Source organism: Haemaphysalis longicornis, unplaced genomic scaffold (assembly GCF_048455015.1).
Source record: "Haemaphysalis longicornis isolate Haplotype H1 unplaced genomic scaffold, Haemaphysalis longicornis Haplotype H1 scaffold_7, whole genome shotgun sequence".
NCBI classification, from domain to species: Eukaryota; Metazoa; Arthropoda; class Arachnida; order Ixodida; family Ixodidae; genus Haemaphysalis; species Haemaphysalis longicornis.
In genome coordinates, this window is record NW_027526422.1 from 57896722 (window position 1) to 57916455 (window position 19734).

General features: G+C 49.6%; 1 protein-coding gene across 1 annotated transcript; it reads left to right on the forward strand.

Annotated features, from left to right (window-relative positions):
• The first annotated feature begins 127 nt into the window (after positions 1 to 127).
• LOC144145733 (uncharacterized) lies at positions 128 to 16310 on the forward strand. The gene is made up of 4 exons (XM_077677435.1): positions 128 to 288; positions 1634 to 1800; positions 5608 to 5826; positions 14267 to 16310. The coding sequence occupies exons 2-4, from the start codon at positions 1642 to 1644 to the stop codon at positions 16133 to 16135; spliced, it is 2247 nt and encodes a 748-aa protein (XP_077533561.1). The 5' UTR covers positions 128 to 288; positions 1634 to 1641; the 3' UTR covers positions 16136 to 16310.
• Positions 16311 to 19734: the final 3424 nt, after the last annotated feature.

The following is a 19734-nucleotide window of genomic DNA, read 5'->3' on the forward strand; positions in this document are numbered from 1 at the left end:
ACGTCGGACTGGCAACATCTGGGAGTCCGCGGTGAGTCCGAAACGAAAATCGAAGACGGACGTCTTTATGACGTCATTATGACGTCACGCGTGGCAGCAGCCGTTGCCAGGGGGGCGTGGCTCGTGCCACACGCGTGGCAGGAGACCTTTCCTCGGACAGAAAGCCTGTTATATGGCGGTCGAGCTAAATCGGGCATGGAGTGAAATCGGGGTACAGTCGGGGTTACTGTAGTGATTTTCTCGGCGTAATGCGCGTATTAGTGTAAAGGAGCAGTGCTGTGGTCCAAGGTGAGTCGTTGTAGTTGGATAATAACGGGTGTGTCAAATTATGGTGCCACCACCACCGCGTACATTTCATTTTCTTGGTGCTGGCGTGCCTTAGTCAGTACTCCCGTACGCTGTTCTTCCCGCGCATCCGTCTTTAACAAGCTTTTCAATCGTATTACAGCCTGGGCATTATTTGTGCTGCTTAAGTACGCAAAATTTGTTTAGTCCCCGATCATGCGGGAGTGTCCATCAAAGCAGCTGTAGCTGCACTTCCCGACTTCTCTAATTGCTGAAAACGTTACTCGAGCTGGGTAAAGAACCGCGGTTTTTCCGGAAAAGTAGCCCCTTTCAGTTTGCTTCAAACCTGCATTTGCTGTTGCGCTCCTCAGTCCCCGCTGTTTTCGTCATTTCGGTAGTAACATACTTTGTCCGTACGCCCGTACACAGTACTGGTCAGACTATCAATGCTCGCTGGTCCTCTTTCAGCCTCTACTGTAGCACTCTTCATCTCGGTGGCAGGCGCCTCATAGGTGTTGTAAAATCCCTCCCCCCGTACCCCGAGACGGTCGCCGCGAGAGCAGTCGGTCTTGATTTTGCCTAAACGGCCAAACCGCTTCCCCTCTGTGGCTATCCTGAGTCACTGTTAATTATTGATAGTGACGCTGGCTAGTCAGTGAGCGGAAGCGGTTTGGCCGGTTAGGTAAAATCAAGACAGACTGATCACTTGCAGTTGCGAAACGACACCAGTTAGGATTACTGTACTGGATGGGAGCAGGACAGACTGCTCTCAAGACAGACTGCTCTCTCAGCAGCCATTATCAGGTGGGGGGGGGGGGGTAGATTTCACAACACCTACGAGGCGCCAGCCATCTCGTTTACCGTTGTTGACTTGGAGCTGCGTGCTTCATCTACTGCTCTGTCCTGAGGGGAGAACGACCCAACCCGGCAATTATCTACCGTGTCGCGACACTGATTCGCTACAACACATACAGCAACCCCGCACAAGAAAGGCTGATGCTGCCCATGGAGATTGACAAACGGCTCCCACGTTCCTCAAGTTGCCGCAAGGCCGACCAGCGTCAGCGTGTTGATCTTTCATGTCCTGTGAATGTTATCCACATAAATTGGCTTCTATCAAGTCGTAGAGCAGGCAAATTTATAGGAATGCGTAGATCGTAAATTGTGCAAAAAAATGTCAATGGGGCATAAAGTAGGGGGTGGGGGCGAGCCTGTACATAAAAATACTTGGGGGGGGCTTTGGCCCCCTGCTGCCTGGTGTTCCGGCGTCCCTAGCTGCAACTGTGCGTGACTGTTGCAATTTTCTCGTGAGCTTTGTGTTGAGCATGATGGTATCCTTTCTGCCCAGTTTCAAATATGGCCACTACTAAGTGGAAGTCCATCCCGGAATATGCGGCCCACCTGGCCGACCTTCATGCTGCAATGCCATCGGCCGGCCAGCTGACCAAGCGGCTGCGGTCGCTTCGTTCTCCTTACACAAAAACTCGGATCCTGTTGCCACTGCGCTGCAAAGCTGTGAGTCTTGCTCCCCCTTCCCGTGGCCTCTTCTGCAAGTGGGGGAGAAGGAGGAAGGGTATACTTTTAAACGATTGATAGAGTTGGCCATGTGCTTGTACCTTTTCACAAATCTTTGGAGTGAACTTTCAGGTGGTTTTGCAGCAGCGGTAACGGGAAACGTCTGTGTTCTGTTTAAACGGTCTTCATTGAGAAATGGAGCCACTGACCATAGCACAGGAATGTTTGAACAGAAAACAGTAGTGTGCCCCCCCCCCTGCAGTGAGACTTCTTGCAGCACAAACTTTGCGTCTGTTCCTGGCCTGTGGGCAGCTGTAGTTGTCCTTTACGCAGAGTTTCTCACTAGCTTACCTAGAGTGGAATGTGGCGCTAGTGTCAACGTGATTTTGCGAAAGCACTCCGTGTCTCTGTGGGTGCCGCCATACCCGGTAGTTCGGCCAGAACTTCGGCGTGTCGTGGCCGGCAACGACTTTGTGGCTACTCAAATTGAGTTTTTGTTAACAAAAATTGCTGCCAGAAGTGCTGCCATTAACACATTTTACTTTGTATTAAATGCTGTGTTTAGGTTGAGAAATGAATTTGGGGTGTTGCGACCGGGCGGGGGCACCCGATCCGAGCTCCGTGGCCTCCGACATACGAGTGGTAGCGTGTATGATGCGAGCGGCCAGCTGCTGTTGCAGCCGTGAAGAAGTCCAGAAGCCGTAGGCTAACGTGACTAACGTAACTGTTTACTTCATAGCGAGAGGTGAGCCGAAGCCAAAGAACAATGCCCCGACGGGCGAGGTTACAATACAGGACTCGAGCAGAGCGACAACATCGATTCGCTGCTCTGACAGGAATGAGTTACAACGCTTGGGCAGCTCTATTTATACCCAAAAGCGATAACGGTCAAAGGCAACAAGCGGCAACACGCCACGAACGTCACGTTAGTCGTCGGTAGCCTCCGCGTACGTTGAGTCCGGGAGAGGGGAGAGAGGAGGACTTCGCTGAGTTCGCGGGGCCTCTGTGTCCTTGAAGAGCGTGGAGACGAGCCTCGCAGGCAGCCGCCGAAGTTTTGAAATGCGCCGAGAGCAAAGCGTCTGACGCGGCTTGTCGCAACTTGTTGCCGACATGGTGGCGCGTGTTTTCAAAGGCGCACGAGTGGCTTCGCTGCACAGCCGAGGAGTGATGCGGGGAAGTACTGCGGTGCTGGCCGATTCGTAACAGGGGGTTAGAAAGGAAAAAAAAAAAAGAGTTCTGCATTTAGCTCACGCCGCCAGATACAGCGGGCCGTCCCAGATATATTTTTAAATTATTACATACTCCAAGCTGGGTAGTGTTTCCTTTGCTCTTTTAAAATATTTAGCTGAAAATAAATTATTTAGGTTGTCTTAAACTGTATTCTTGTTTCCTCTCAATACTGTATTATTATTGTATGCTATGCGTTTGGCAGGCGAAGCAGATGCAACAGCTAGAGATGCAAAAGTGATGTTGTCACATTGTATTTATTTGTTTTGTCCAAGCCTATTACAGTCAAACCCGGATAGAGCGAATTATGCTATATATCGAACAAAAATATTTCAGTTACGGAAGGGAAATATATTCCTTATAACGAAGTTCACATCGGATATATCGAACTCTGTGCGCCTAGAATGGCCGCCGAAATGCATGGTCTCGAAGCGGCGATTGAGATGTGGATTGGCCGCGACCGCGGAACAAGAGCCGCGACTGAGACATTGCGCCTCGCACGGAGAGACGTGACGCCCAACACTTTCCGTAACTGTTTCCGATGCGCGGGACTCACGACGGAACCCGCCCAGTCAGCGAGTCCTGACCAAGACAGCAGCATTGGTGAACTGTGGGAAGAGCTCGCCAATGTTCCCGATGATGTCGCGAGTGAAAGCCGTCCGACGCTTGCAATGAAGCGCTTTCGGCAGTCGATGTGCTCCGCCAATGCTTCTTTGATTTTGGAGGACGCGGACTCGAACTGGTGCAAAAAATGTTTTGTGTAGAGAATGCTATGCTAGCTGAAGCCGCCAAAACGAAAGTAAAAAGGAAAATCGCCGCTTTTTTTTTTTTTTTTTGCAAAGTAGGCAATTGGGGGCAGAAAGTAGCTTGATTACAAGCAATAGATGGATTATTTTGGGTGTGGTAATGGCTACTTTACTGTGTTCGTTTCTGCATGCGGGGATGGTGGAGTTGGGTAGGGGGCAGGGCTCCCGCGGATTGCGAACTCGTAACAATCAGCTCGTTATAGGCGGGTTTGGCTATATCGAACTATTGGATATATCGAACTAATCGAAGTGCACATTGCATTCCTCTATAAACGGGTTTCACTGTACTGCAGTTCAGTCTTCAAGCATGTGCGGAAAGCATTATAAAATTACATTAATGCTTTAAATGGCCAATAAAAACCGGCGTGTCGAGTCGCCGTGTATGTTGCCTCATTGTGCCTGTCAGTGCATGCTTCAAGAGGTAATCACCCAGGGCGACGAGCGACGCGAAAATCGAGCTCAATGGGCACAGCAAATAGATAGTGTCGGCGACAGCAGCAAGCGTTATAAATTTATATACAGGCCGCCAGGGCCGTTGCTCGCTTTTTGCCGACCAGAAACAGCCCACAAGCGAGTGGCAGTGATGAACGAGGTACGGCGACAGAGGACTTTTTTTTTTTTTTCCTCCACTTGTTGATATCGCCCACACTATCTGTTTGTTGTACCTATTGAGGTACGTTTTCCGCGTCGCTTGTCGCCATTGCTGCATATGGTTACCCTTTCATTTTGAAAAACTCTCCGCTCACGCGAGCGCATGCGTTAAGTGCTGATCACACTGTTAGTTGGGCATATCTGTGGTAGCCATTGAAATCCAGAAAGTGGCATGCAGAAAATGAATAAACATAACAGTTCAGAGCCGACATACGTAGCACTTTGCACTAGCCACTTCCGGTCAATCTGATTCTTTGGGTACCCACAATTCCTATGGCGGCGCACGATCGCAGGGACAGTTTCCACTCTAGGTAGTAATGAGAAACTCTGTGGTCTTTACAAGAGTAACGTCGAAGCTGTTCATCTGAATTATTCAAAACTACAGCTTTGCCATAGACAAAAAAAGCCTTTACAAAACCTTTCATTTCAACACTGCTAACTAGCTTGGCATGGCTTTTTGCTTTTTCCAGCTATGCAATGGGAAAAATCCTTTTGGCTATTCCTTTTGCTAATCCTTTTGACATTTCAAAATCCTTTTGCTAATCCTTTTGGCTATTTTGTTTGCGTTGACAAATATCATCATCACCAGCCTATCTATGCCCACTGCAGGGCAAAGGCTTTTCCAATAGATCTCCAATTATCCTAGTCCTGCGCTAACTGCGACCAATTTATCCCAGCAAACTTCTCAATCTCATCTGCCCATCTAGCTTTCTGCCACCCTCTGCCACGCTTGCCTTTTATAGGGATCCGCTCTGTTACCCTTAACGACCAACGGTTACCTTGCCCTCTCATTACATGCCCTGCCCACGTCTATTTCTTCTTCTTCATTTCTACTAATATGACCTTAACACACGTTTGTTCCCTGACCCACTCCGCTCTCTTCTCGTCCCTTAATGCTACACCTATCATCTTCCGTTCCATTGCGCGCTGAGTCGTCCTCAATTTAAGTTGAATCCTCTTAGTGAGCCTCCAAGTTTCTGCCCTCCAAATATACCCTGTTGTAATTATGGTACTACCATGTCTCGTCTTCCACTGTTTTTCTTGGACAATGTGCATCAGCCATCACCTTGAGCCAGGTTGTGCTACACGTGTCAAGCTGTCGTCACGCTATTTTCTCTCGCAGTGCCAGGCCGTGCCAGCGCAGACCTGCCCGGTTGTGCGTCAGCTGCCTGCGCTCAATGAGTGGCTGCACCAGCTGACGACCGAGATTCGTGAGGTGGCTCCGGGAAAGCTGGCACTGTTCGGCCTCAAAAACGACACCAGGGTGCGGTTCGAGAGCGACACCCAGAGGGAGGCAGTGGTGCTTGTCCACTGCCTGCTGACTCGGCACCGATGCCTCCAGGTGCGTGCGACAGACACGCCCACGGGTAGCAGGGCTGATGGCCTGGGTTTGCACCAGCCACAGTCTCATGGGATCTTGGGAAGACAGCTTTCCAACAGCCGTCAAACCTCCTCTTTGGTTTTGGCCTACACTTTGTGCTCCTTGGAAATCCGCACAAAAACTGTGGATTTATACCTCTGTTGCATGACTCTTTGTGAAGCCATACACAATGTTTTACAAAAAGATCACTATGAACTGTAACAAAATATGGCATGTACAAGTCCGATCAGAAATACCGTATAAGTTGGAATATAGGTCGAGCTGGAATGTAGGTCAACCTCCTTACTTTGCGGCCGAAAAATGGGAAAAAAGTTAGGTACAGAACATCATTTTATTGAAGCTGTAAGCATTTTTGTCTAAAGTTATTCATTACAGCCGTCTGGTGTCTTGTTGGACAACCGCTTCTGTCTAGCTGCCTCCCACTCAGCAATTCGTCCTCGGCGCAGTCCTTGGAATCGTTTATGGAGAACTTCTGAAACACGCACAAAACCATATCATCACGAAGCGAGCACCAAGCATGGGTCACCCATGTGTTGAATGTCGCGAGAGCCTGTCCATGCAGGCGGCCAGGCGTCTTGGTGTTGTCGCCACCCATTCGTTTCGTAGAAACGCCACACAATGCTCGCGAAGAAAAGTTATTTCCGTTCAGTTCCAGTTGACACCCACGGCGTCCACAGCGTGATGTCCACGAAACGAGGTCTTCCGAGCATTGCATACTGAGAGCTTCCCCTTCTGAAGCAACGTCCTAGCACAAAAATCGTTTAAAAATCGTATTAGCCGAGTTATCACTCATTTAAAACGGCCCACAATAAGGCCTGGAGCATTTACCCTCTCATCGTGCCTCCAAAGCATTGTGGAAGCTGTGACATCACCGGCCAGGCACAAGACCACCTAGAGAAACAGGGCTAATTTGCGATGCACGCAGCCATTGGCTCCGCGCGGCGGTACGTCACGCTTTTATTTTTTAGCAGACGACGGCCAAGCTCCATTTACTACAGCTGGTGGTCGGCGGTCGGCCCACATCGAACTGCCATGCGGCCGTGCTTGCATCAGCACATCGTTTTTATAATAGCGGAAACAAGCGCTTGAAGGCCAGATAGGGGTTTTCGAAACACAACATGCTCGCTCACGACAGTAATTGAAGATTGGCATCGACGACTAGCAGCCTGCTAGCGTTTCTGCATGTGGCGCTGTCACAGCGAACTGGTCCCTCCGAGGTCGTATAAAAGGCTTAGCATCGCCGCAGCTATTTAGACACCGCCTTACGAGGCCACGCCGACGACGATCACCAGCCCAATCTTTCACTGCACTATCACCCCCTTTCGCGCATTTATAAACTTATTTTCAGCAATAGTCCCGCTCTGGTGGGCGGTGACAAGTTTTAGCTGCTGCTGTGTATGCCGAGTAGTGCATGCACCGCACAGTAAGCTCCTTGTCAGCCGTGCCGGCAGATGCTTGCCGTGGTTGCGCGTGTTGCAGCGTTTCCACCTGCAGAGATGCCCCGTGTTCTTCAGCGTTATTCATACCTTGTATATGACGCGCTATATCTACGAACTCGGCTAAGCTCGCGTGATGGATGGCGACAATCGACAATTGTCCCTTCTAAGACATGCCGTGCCGCCGGTTCAGGAGTGCCACTTCCTGGAATCGCACCCGTGTTTCTCCCAAGGCCGGGAACGCTGATTGGCTACGGCATTTAAAGCGGCCCACCAATAGCGGTGCTGTACCGTTCAGTGCTTCGTGCATCATAGAGGCCGTGTCAGAGCACAGCAGTATGCTGGAAAGGAAGTGGTAGGTAAGCAAGGAAAAAAAAGAAAGTATCTGTTGGGACTTCCTCGTCCTCACCCATTCTAGAAGACGACGCTGATCATCATCATTTTCATCATGCTCTTCACGAGCTGCCGCATGCTCTCGTGGCTGCGTCGGCTGGCGCCACTTCTTCTGTTTTCCATTAAAGCCTCATCGGATCACGACGTGTCGCTCCCCTTCCTGAGCATCGCGCCGCAGCTGGAGGACCCAGAGGTCCAACACATGGTGCTGAGAACCCGGGACTTCTAGCCGACGCCAAGCACATCGACGCACGGAACCGCGAAAGCAGAGGAAACGACGCGGCGCCTGCGATCTTGGCGAGCGTTCCCAGCTGCGTGCGACAAAATGGAGCGGCAACTTCGACGACGCCTCAGACTACGGGCGCAACTGGATGGCCTTCTAGCGGAAGCGGAAGGCCACTTAAGAGGAAATCTAGAGGTGACACCATCTGCAGTAAGTGTACTGCTCGACCGAATCAGCGCATTTTATGCACAGATTGAGAAAGTGGATGACGCGATTTTTGAGGAGACACCAGACGACTTGCTAGAAAGTGAGACGTTAGACGCCGGAAAGTACCGCGACAAGGTTGTCACCTTGACGGCTAGTCTGCGTTTCAAGATTCAGGAATGCCGGTCTTCGACGCTACGCCCAGCGACCGTTCATTCACAAACACAGGGCAAGTGCACATCCTCACAAACAGACCATCCACTACAGGACTTGGACGCATGGAAATTACCTCGGGTACCCTTTGGAGATAGTTCGAGTCCTGTCATTTTAACGGCTACTTTGAACCACCAGCTTCAATCCGTGGAAAAGTGGCACACAACGACAGCCCCACTACCACAAGACTCCACTGTGAACTATCCCCTCGTGGAAGCGGAGTCCAAGTGTATGAACTATCCCCTCGTTGAAGCGGAGTCCACTACTGAAGAAGCCATCGAGATGCTCAATAATGAGATGATCTTCCGAGAAGCTTCAATGACTACATGTATATTGGCCAGCAACGACCCTGTTGTATCTAACGCCTCAGAAGAAGTACTGACTTCACCGGAAAAATCAATTTGGTCGCCTTCTGGAACCTCAAAAGCGGTAGGACTTCATTGCAACAAAGTGTCGGACATCTTTCCCTTCACGCCCCAGATAATCCAGTACTACCGGGAACAGGCCTCAAAGGATACAGGACACCTTCTTCAGCCAACGTCTGTAAAGCAGACCGAGTCAAAAGGACTTGAGCGCCTAAACAAGGCACGAGCCAGAAGACGCCATTCCGAGCCAAAAGTGAGGCATCAAGCGAAAATTGTGGCGCTGCAGACACGGAACAAAACAGAAGAACAAAACAGAACAAAAACAGGAGCGCCAAGACGTCCGCGGAGGAAAGCACAGAGAAAAGGCAGCAAAAGCACGCTCTCCCCGAAGGTCCGACACCTGCAAGAGAAGTTTTCCGTTTGCAGCAACTTTCCCTTGTTTAGGTTTAGAAAACTTTCCTGCTCCTACCTTCATGAATCGACTCTGGCTTCCAAAACACTGTGGACAAATTGCAAGAAGCGAGTGGTTAGGCAGTGGAAACACCGATGGCGAAGAAAACGTTGTTTGGACGTTACTGAACTGTTGCCAGCTGCTGCACATCCAACCAATCTGAGGGAACAAGACAACACAGTGCTATTCGTTCGAAGACAGCACCCGAGATAGCTCTGTAGTTGAGCAAAAACTCATTGGCGGGCGGAATGGGCATCGTTAGGGTGTACTCAACTTTTACGCAGCGACACCACAGTGAATAGATCCGTACAGCTACTCACCCTTCGGAAGCCACCTAGCGTCATCTGTCGGCGGGGGAGACTGTTGGGACTTCCTCGTCCTCACCCATTCTAGAAGACGACGCTGATCATCATCATTTTCATCATGCTCTTCACGAGCTGCCGCATGCTCTCGTGGCTGCGTCGGCTCGCGCCACTTCTTCTGTTTTCCATTAACTCTTTCGGGACCGCCGGAAAAAGTGATGAAAAAGGGAGGTCTCGGTAAAAAATTTTTATTACATGAAGCAAAGATACCATCCTGCTTTAGCATATACCAAAATGCAGCTAATTATATGTTCTTTGACATACAATACCGTGTTTTACTTCAACACTGACGATAGCACCATGAAAAAATCAGAAAGTAAGATCTTCGCAAAAAAACTACTGAAAAAGATAGAAAAAAGCGTAAATCTAAGAATAATTAAAAAGAATAAAATTATTTCAGGATATACAAAATCTAACACAATGTTTTGTTTATTCATCACGAAAGTTTGATGCGGCTAGGTGTAACTGGGTTTTTGTTTTGTGTGTGATTTCTTTGGCACTAGGGCCATGGCTACGTCGTCGCCCAGGTACACGCCGGGCTCTCAGCTCGGCGAAAACTTAATTCGTTTCTGCGCTGGTGGCAGGAGATCACCACAATAGGTAGTTAACACCCTAGCGAACAGATATAAACTAGCCAGAACATATTTCGAGCGCACATACCTACTCCAGAGCCAATTGAAACCGAAACCAACACCCACCTTTGAGCGCGATTCATGTTCCAGGCTGATCGACACCCCAATCCTCACTTGAGCTGAAATGCGATCTCTAAAGTCGCATTTCGACTCTTCACTGCCACTCTCATCGTCAAAATCCACAGTAGAAGGCGAAGATATGCGAGACGAGACGACGCGGATCTCTTATCGCGCTCGCGCGTGAGTATGTTTACATTCGGAACCACCGCCCGTCAGAATAAAATATCTGATGCGTTGCCGCCTGGCGATAAAAAAAGAAACTTCACAAAAGAGAAAACTATAGTTTTCAAACTATCTCCTAGATGTCGCTAGGTGTTCCATCGAGCGAAAATTTTTATTCTGCAGGCTCGCGAAACCATCGATCATATGTGACCGATGGCCTATAGGAGCGGTCCCGAAAGAGTTAAAGCCTCATCGGATCACGACGTGTCGCTCCCCTTCCTGAGCATCGCGCCGCAGCTGGAGGACCCAGAGGTCCAACAGTATCTTTTTTGCGTGTTTTTGCAGCCCCTGCTCTACGCAGAGGTGTAATATTTGGTATACGTGAAGGGGTACTCTAGCGATTGTGCGATTGCAATGGTGACCTTTGCAAACCTATTTAGGGCCCCTTTAAGGTTGAAAGGCATGGAGCAAATATGTGACGAAAAGATGACGAACAACGCCCGCCGATCTAGCTGGATCAGAAAAGTTTGGCGGCCGCGGAGCGGCGCCAAAGCAGCAAACTGAAGGAACCAATCATGTCTTGCGATTTCCCCTCCATGGCGTGTACAGACCGCTGGCAGATGGCCGCTTTGGAAGAGTTAGATAGACATACACTTGGCTCGCGCCTACTTGAGCTAAAAAAAATGGACTGTAAATCTGAGGTTGTTTGAGGCAAATGAGGTTGCAACAAGTGAAGTCCGCGTGATTCTGATAGCTCAAGCCGCAAGTGAAACATTGTCCCGACCCAACTGCTGTGGCTTGTGTCGCTGAGGTAGGCATGTACGATAGCTTTAAGTAGGTTAAATAAAGATGATCCGGCTATATAGCTAGTATTAAAAGTAATGTGGGGCCTGTCTGGAAGATCGGCGAGTGAGGAACAGACTGCACCACTGCGAGGGCCTCTCACATACAACGAATAACTAGAAGCAGCCAGCCGTATGTATTCAGAGCCTAGTTTGACCTGCTGTATTTTGTACAAAGGCGCCAGCTGTGGAGGTAACGAGAGGTAAAATGTCGGCTTCATGTTCTAGGAGTCGCTAGTTCGAATCTCTCCGGGGTCGGGGTTTTCTTTTCTTCTTTTTTTTTTTTGTTCTTTCTTCTTTCTTAACTGCCGTTAGTGCTTTTGAGCACTAAAAATGAATATTTCAGCAGAAGAAATGCTCTTGACTCGCACAGAATCTTCAACGATACACAACCCTAGTGGGTAGCTCCTTCACTGGCTCTGCTTACTGAGCGCTGCCGTTCAATCTGGGCATGGTGGCTCAATCAGCCACAGTGAGAGCAACCCAGAGGCAGTGCGGTGGCAGGCGCCGTGTCTTTGCTTTATGTAGTTCAGCCCAACGAACGTGCGGTGTCTTGCCGCAGCAGATTTTCCACTGCGCAAAATTTGTTGTGAAAATTCGCTCCTTGTATTCTGGCCTTTAGGCAGAGTGGCATTGCTGCGTCATTTAGGAAGGCCAGTGGAGAACATGCACGTTGCTGCATGGGTGATCATACTAACCATCCATTTTGGATACCGGCCTCTGATAGATCACTGTTTATGTCACAAAACATGCAATGTAGTGGGAGATTCGAAATTTTGGCTTTGTTTGTTACGTTTTGAGTGAAGAATTGTTTGCCGACAGTACCGTGAAACGACCAATCTTTTGAATAAAACCAAGTTGACGTGCAGCTTTCATGACCCCTCTGATGCTACTTGATTGTGTGTTGATTGTAATGGATCTCAAAGGCTTAGCCATTTGCCATTAAATTGTTTAGGGAAATAAGCCCGCCGCGGTGGCTCAGTGGCTAAAGCGTTGTGCTGCTGAGCTTAAGGACGTGGGTCGATTCCCGGCCACGGAGGCACCTTTTCTGATGGAGGTGAAAAGCAAAAATGCCCGTGTGTTCAAGATTTCGGCGCACGTTAAATATCCCCAGGTGATCAAAATTAACCTGGAGCCCTCCATTACAGCATGCCTCATTGTCTCTGTAGCGTCGGCCCATTGAACCTCATAATCAATCAATTAGGGAAATAACCTTGGATTATGGCAATAAGCGAATGTTTGATTGGTTGTTCAATTAATTTCATAGCCCTGCTTATACAGTTGTGCGAAGGAGGAATTTAGCAAATCAAGTGCCAATGAGCATGGGTTATTCATGTGAACTATTTCATCAATTAACTTTTAGCTGTTATGTTAGTTTGGGTTCTAGTTAAGGTTTGTTGTGATATTGAAAAAAAAAAAAAAAAATTCTTGATCTGTGTTCAGCTTCAGTTCCGGGGAGAATAATGGTTATGTTTTCAGGTTGGTATCACTTTTACTTTGCCAACGTGATTAACGTAGACACCATGCAGTGCATGGGCACTCGATTATCCCTTGCTCGCTTCGTGTGACAACTTTTGGCGTGAATAATTAGCATAGGGTGCATGCTAGCATCTACAAAGTGTTAAGTGATGCTTTTTCCCAGGTCTGCGCATTACAGCAGTTTCTGGTCCCTGTATTTGCATTTAGCAATGTTAAAGATCCTTTGCGGTAAAATTGGTCTGTACTCTATACCCATGTGTAGCTTTGGAACGTAAAACCCTAAGTTAAACTTGGGCCCCTCTTTTTTCTTAAATTTTTTTTTATTGTTTTGTGTTGTACATAGCCATATCAAAATGAAGAGATTGCTTATTTGGTGAAACTGTCAGGATCGCCATGTTCAGGTAAAATGTAGTGGTAATGTTCTTTTCTTGTTCCTTTATTTTTTTACAGAAGCGTGAGCACAATGACTACCGTATTTATTCGAATCTAGGACAATAGTTTCTTGAAATACTGATATATCAAATTCCAGGGTCGGCTTGGATTCGTGGATTTTGAAACACGCGCCAATGTCCAAGTAAAATTGAGGGAAGTCGCGCGCAGCTAGCGCCACCCAGAAAAGAAAGTATTGTAGCCATTACTAGACGAGCCAGTAGCCACTTAAGGGGCCATAGCTGGGGGCGATGCCGCCATTTTGAACTGTGTGGATAGTGGCCGGCGTGCGGTGTGGCGTTTGGTTATAGTGCTGCTTTTAAAAGAAAAGTTGTTTTAGCCGCGGAGTTGTCGAACGTTCGAGCCCGGCAGTGCTTCGGCGTGGATGAAAAAAATGTCCGTCGTTGGAAGATGCAATGGGAGAGGATATTTGCGTGCGCCACAACGAGGATGGCATTCACCGGACCACGAGAAGGCCGTCACCACGAAATGGAGATGGCATTGGCTGACTTCGTTGAATGAGGAAAACCATCAGCTTACGGCAACGGGCCGCATCAAGCGCGCATCACTGTTGCAGGTGGCAGGCTGGGTAGCTGCAGCGTGGGATGCCATCCCTGGAACCTTGATCGTGCGCTCCTTCAAAAAGTGCGGCATATCAAATGCGCTTGATGGTATTGAGGACAGCGCACTGTTTGAAGATGACAGTGATAAAGAAAGCGACGAGGCTAGCAGCGATGATGACTCAGAATGAGCACCGCATCTTCATGTTCAGTAAACGTGTTTTCTTTTTGTGAACGTTGACCTTGCCGTTTTGTTCAACTTACATTCGAAATAAGTTTTTTTTTTTTTTTTTTTTTTTCCGTGGCTTCGGACTTTCGGGGGTCGGCTTAGAATCGGGGCCGGCCTGGATTCGAATAAATCCGGTAATTCAATGCTGACTATGGGCACAAACCATAAGATGCCAGCCTTTTGCGATATTTCTCCTTTGGGAAACTAGTCTGGGTTGTCATCAAGTTTTGGGCAAATCTGGTGTAGATGGATGCGTGGAAATCTGTGCTAGCACAGACTTGGCAAACGGGAACGGCAGTAGAGAGGCCCGCTGTCACATGAGGCCGCAGTGGTTGATCTCCATTGCCCTCTTTTCCTGCAGGCTGCGGAAGGCCTCCACGTTCTCCTGCCCTGTTACCACAAGATCTTCTGTGATGCACTGAGAAACAGCTCGTCACTGACGTCGCTTCAGCTGACCAAGTGTCGCTTGACCAGCCCGATGGTCGTGAGCCTTGTGGCCGCCCTCACAAGCACCGACATCCTCGAAGAGCTCTCACTGGACTCGTGCGAGTCTCCCTATAGCGTTCGGGCAGCTGAGAATGCCCTCGTTTCGTACATTGCTAAGACCAAGTCACTTCGGTCCCTGTCTGTGGTTTATGTTAGACTATTTCGTAATACCACGGCACTCATTCAGTCCTTGGAAAAGAACACCAGCATTGTCAGGCTGGCATTGAGCTCGGAAGTTTTGTTGCCTGAAGAGGGGGAAACTTTTCGTCGCTTCCTCGGAGGCAATAGTAAGATTCTGGAGCTGTCATTGGTCAACGATGCCTTTGATGGTACTGTACGGCTGGACAAACTGTTCAAGGCGGTTGGTGAAAACTCGGTTCTTCGGAAGCTGTCGTTGCGTAACTTCCTCCTAGACCTGGTCTCTTCTGTGGGGTTCAGTGATGCAGTAATCCGATGCCCTACACTACAGGAGGTGGAATTGCCCTACTGCAGGTGGAAGCTTCTGCAGGTACTTCCTGTGGACCCTGGAAGAGAGCTGGCAATGCTCCGCGTTGCGGTCTCGCTGCGGCGGGAATATCGAGTGTGGCCTTTTGTTAGAGCCTTGCAGAATGCACCTTCACTCCGCAAGCTGACACTTGATGTCGGCTTCACCGACTGGGAAGTGCGGAAGCTTTTCGACGCGGTGCGCAGTAATGCTTCACTTGAGTGCCTAGTCCTTGGTTCTCTTGCGCCACAATCAATGAAGCAATTCTGCGAGGCACTAGTGGAGACCCGCACGACTGAAAAGGTTGCATTTAGTTTGTGTCGTGTTCCACCAACGGAGTTTGCATCTGCCCTGCGCGACTATGGTGGCACTGTGCGTGCGGGTCGCTATGAGTTCTTTGATTTGAGCTTGGAAGGTCTCCGCGAGATTGCCACAGCCGCGGCACTCCACGACCACATCACCTCTCTGCACTTGCACCTTGATAGTATAGAGGACGACGAAATTATTTCCGAGGACGCATCAACTATTGCCGCGTACCTGTCGTCAACGGCAACCCTGAAGGACATCTACTTGAGCTTCTACGTCGGTGAGGAGGTAGCACACACTTTGATCGAGGGAATCGCTAAAAACTCTACTCTCGAGAAGCTTGGCATTGAGGACTGGTCCGTGTCCTGCGAGGACATAAACGTGTTGTGCAAGTGGCTGGCTGCCAGCAGAACATTGTACCACCTCGTGTGCCTCTATGATAGTGGGGAGGCCTCCATGGAACTTGCGGAAGGTCTGGCAGAAGTTCTGGCTGACAGCTACACTCTGACCTACTTGCGGCTAATGGAGCACCCACGTACTTTTCACGCGCTACAGGCCACCAGGAACATGATACGGCGCAACCTGGCGCTCGTCGAGTGTGCCGTTCAGTTCGTGCTGGGCTCGACTGAGCAGCGGGCTGCCAGGGCATTTGATCTGGTGTCGTACCATCCACAGGTGTCGCATAAAGTCAGGGAAGCAGCGTCGCTGACTCCTGCAGACATCAAACAGAAGCTGAAGGAGAGCAGACTGCGAATGCACACGCACTACTGGCAGTTCACGGGTGTCATCAAAAATGAGCTCATCTGCCACAAACGGAATGACGGACGGATGCAGATTGACCAATTGGGATACGATGCATTGCTGCACGTGTGTTCCTTTCTGCATGTCTCCGATGTGCTGGATGAGGAGAAAAAGGAGGGGAAGGTGCGCAAGAGGAAGCGAAGGGGGTGGTGACGGCTCGTGTGGTGACGTTTCTGGCTCTTGTGCTTGTGTGTGGTGCTGTGTCACATGTACAGGATGGGAAAAATCCTCTCTGATTACCGCAAACTTCCAGCTGCTTTGGATAGGATTTGAGGTGCCTTTGCACCCTTGTATATTTGAAGAATAAAAAGGTGTTATTCATGACAGATTGTATTTTGCAGTTGGTCTCTTTTTGGTGTAATGGTTAATTTAGTGCAACATTTCAGTAATTATTTATATACCATTGTAAGCATTTTTTACACGTAGGTTGCTGCATAAATAACTGAGTTGCTTTAAAAATGTTTGTTAGGGGACTTGTCCCGATTGCACCTAAATTTGCACTCGCATTTTATTTTAATGGTGAAGCTTTCAAATAAGTTTCCACAAATGGCAGTGATGCAGTAACCAAATTTTTTAGGTATTTTAGGTGTGTGTGCATCAAAAAAATAAATTCAGGGAAGGTGGAACTGATAGGACAACTATTTTGTATTTGATTCCAAAATAACTAAAGAATTGCTGCCACCTGTATTACTATTTTGAATGAAAGGGTCTTTAAATTGCTAACTTTATGTAAGCTTTTGAGACCGTAAGAGCGAGCAGTTACCTAAAAATGGTTTGAATGTGGCTCGTTTTCTCTTGACACCCTACACAGCTTCCCTGGCAAGCCACAAGTGTGGTAGTTCGGTACAAATACAATGTTTTCTTGCTGCCTCTTTGGCCGTGGTGTTGGTGGTGTAAGTGGTGCTTGAGGCTAGTAGAGAACTGCTTTTACAGGAGATGAAAGAGAGATAGAGAGGGCTTAAACTTTGTTAGGCAGCGGCGTAGCACAGTGGGGTGTCCTTGTTTGAGGACCCCATTGGTGGTGCCAGCTGCAACGGCCCTTTCCACCAATCTAAGCTGGTAGTCCATACTGGGTCCTTGTGGAATGGCACTCCTGGGCCTGCCCAAGGCACTTGGGGCTGGCGGAGGCTTGGGGCATGCTCTCGGTGCTGATGAAATTTCACTCTGGACAACGAAGACGAGTTCAGGATAGATTCAAGGCGTGCTGCAAGCAGACGCAGATGTGGTTGATAAATACGCTAAGGAGTGCGGAGTGCGATGTTCGCCTCCAAAGTCTGAACTGGTGGTCGTCTGTCAAGAGACAGAAGGAAGACTGGTCCTGGAGGGTGAAGACATCGTTCCGGGACCAAGGGTTAAATGAGTAGTGACACGAAATTTCAAAGCTGAGATAACTAAAATCTTCCTTTTTATCAGGAGATATCTCCCAGCAAGTTTCAACAGCAACCGTTCACTATAACATTCTAAATCCGTTTTAATCGTTGCCCGTACGAGAAAGCCCAAAACGGGCCAGAATGACAGCGTCTGCTCCTTGCCCGAAACTGCCGACGTCGGGGCTCCCGTGACGCAGCCGACGCGCTGGCTGCGGTTTAGCGCGCGCTGCTACGACGTGTGTATTACGTCATGGTTTTGGGACTGACGTCATGCTGCCCGGGCGCGTAGGGATGGTGAAGACCTTTTGGCCGAAATGGGCGCGAGCGTCCGCTCGCTCGCGCGCGCGTCCAGATCGGCAGTGGTGCGGCAAGAATGGTGACGTCAGAGACGCCCGCTTGTCATTGCGGCCGCTCGGCGTTCGTTTTGTCGAAACTGAAACTGACACGAATAAACGGCGCCGTAAATGATTGTTTCCGCTGCGATCGACCGTCTAATGGGCCATTCTGGGCTAGTAGGCACCCGTAGCAGCGAAAAAGTCAAGGAAGCTCACACTAAAGTCTTGAAGGTAGCGAAGCTGGACGAACAGTAGCGTGTTTCCTCTTCGCCTCACGTCGTTGTTTAAGCGTCGCCGCTATACGAGCGACCACGGCTGGATGTTCGTCCTACTCCATCGCATAAGGCTGTACGCGCACGACGCTTTTCTTCGTCGCGCGCACTTATCGCTGCGCGGCGGCGTCCTCGCCTTCCTCCGCCAGATGGCGGCACGGGTCCCGCGCGCTTCTCCGTTCCCTCTTCGTCTATCTCTCCCCACCATCGGGCGCTGTTCCAATCCGGGCGCTTGCGGAAGGGGGTGTGGTTTGACCTCTAGCTGTCAAGTTCAAAACTGGTCACCCCGCGAAGACTGCCCGAGGTAGCGTACTCTACCTTTCGCTACAAAAAACGTAACACAAAAATTTCGTGTCAGCACTCCTTTCAGTACTCCATCCAGGCAGACAACATGGCAACTGTGTCAATGTGCAAGCTCAAGCACACCTCAGAACAGATCCTGCCCATGCTTCGGCGGGAGACAATCAGGTGGAGAACAATGAATTAGGACGACACTCCGAGTTGGGTCCAAGCTTTTGTGGTGTCAAGAATATAATGTACGCCACACCTTACCTCCCGATGAACAAGGGAGGAATGCCTCGAAAAACAAGGAGATGACCGAAGCAGTGGCGGTGGTGACAACCAGGAATGAGATGCTGACGAGTGCGTCGTTTCAAGTGAGAGACATGGAATTCAGGTGGACACAATAATACGCAAGGCAGTTAAAGAAGCCATCGAGGTCACCATGAGTGCGTCGACAGACAAGCTTCTGCAGATGGCTTTACACAATACAGCGGATGAGCTCATTGAGGGCCACCTATCCAGCCAAAAACAGAGGCTGAGTCAGACTAAGGAAGGTCGGCATGTCCTAGGCTGAGGCAGACTAAGGAAGGTCGGCATGTCCTGGAAGAATCGGCTGAAGTGTGGCGGAGCTGGCCAATCGAAAACAGCTTGCGGACGCATGGCTAGACGCAATAAAGACCAAGCCTTCCAAAGAACATGAATCCGACTCGTCATGGCGGCAGGCGTGAGGCCAGGGCTTGAGCTCTCAACAGGCTTATGGAGAGCGAGGAGGATGTAATTGTTTTCACGGACGCCTCGAAAAACAATGGGACGACCGAAGCAGTGGCGGTGGTGACAATCAGGAACGAGATGCTGACGAGCGCATCGTTTCAAGTCAGAGACATGGAAGAAGCAGAAGAGTTGACAGTTGCCTTAGCCCCCACCCTCCCTGGCATTACCAAGGTGGTCACAGTCTCGCAGCAGGCGTACAGGAACTTTCAGTCAGGCTGGGTGTCCCGACGGGTGCTTCACGTACTGAGAGCCAAGTTGAATTAGTGTGGGTTCCCTCCTACTCCTCATTGGATTGCATTGAGTTTGCCCACCGACAGGCCCGCGCGTTAACGTACCGGGCAACGGCCATGGAGGAGACTTGAAGACAGCCCATGGTTACTTACAAGGAGATAGTATGCACTATTGATATGATAGGCAGAGGCTTCCTGCCGTAGGTACCTCCCGGCTCACGTCAACCTTACTAATTCCAAAGAACACACGTGGCGTCTCCTTCAGACGAACATGTTCCCTAATCCCGCTATACTCCACTGAATCCAGACTTCATTATACCCTTCCCAAGAATGCCTATGTGGCGCCCTCGCCACCCTCCCCACATCTTCTCGTTGCACCCCTTTCCCCTAATTTCCTGTGACTAGTAGGGGGAGGAGGCGCTGGGGAGCTCAGACATAGAGGTACAAACCTCCTTGGTCACCAGAGCTGCCGATGTCGCCGCCCGGCACAAG

Coding starts and splice junctions, on each gene's coding strand:
- LOC144145733 (XM_077677435.1), top strand. CDS start 1,642: ATGGCCACTACTAAGTGGAAGTCCATCCCGGAATATGCGGCCCACCTG. Junction 1,801..5,607: donor TGCCACTGCGCTGCAAAGCT/GTGAGTCTTGCT, acceptor TTTCTCTCGCAG/TGCCAGGCCGTGCCAGCGCA. Junction 5,827..14,266: donor CTCGGCACCGATGCCTCCAG/GTGCGTGCGACA, acceptor CTTTTCCTGCAG/GCTGCGGAAGGCCTCCACGT.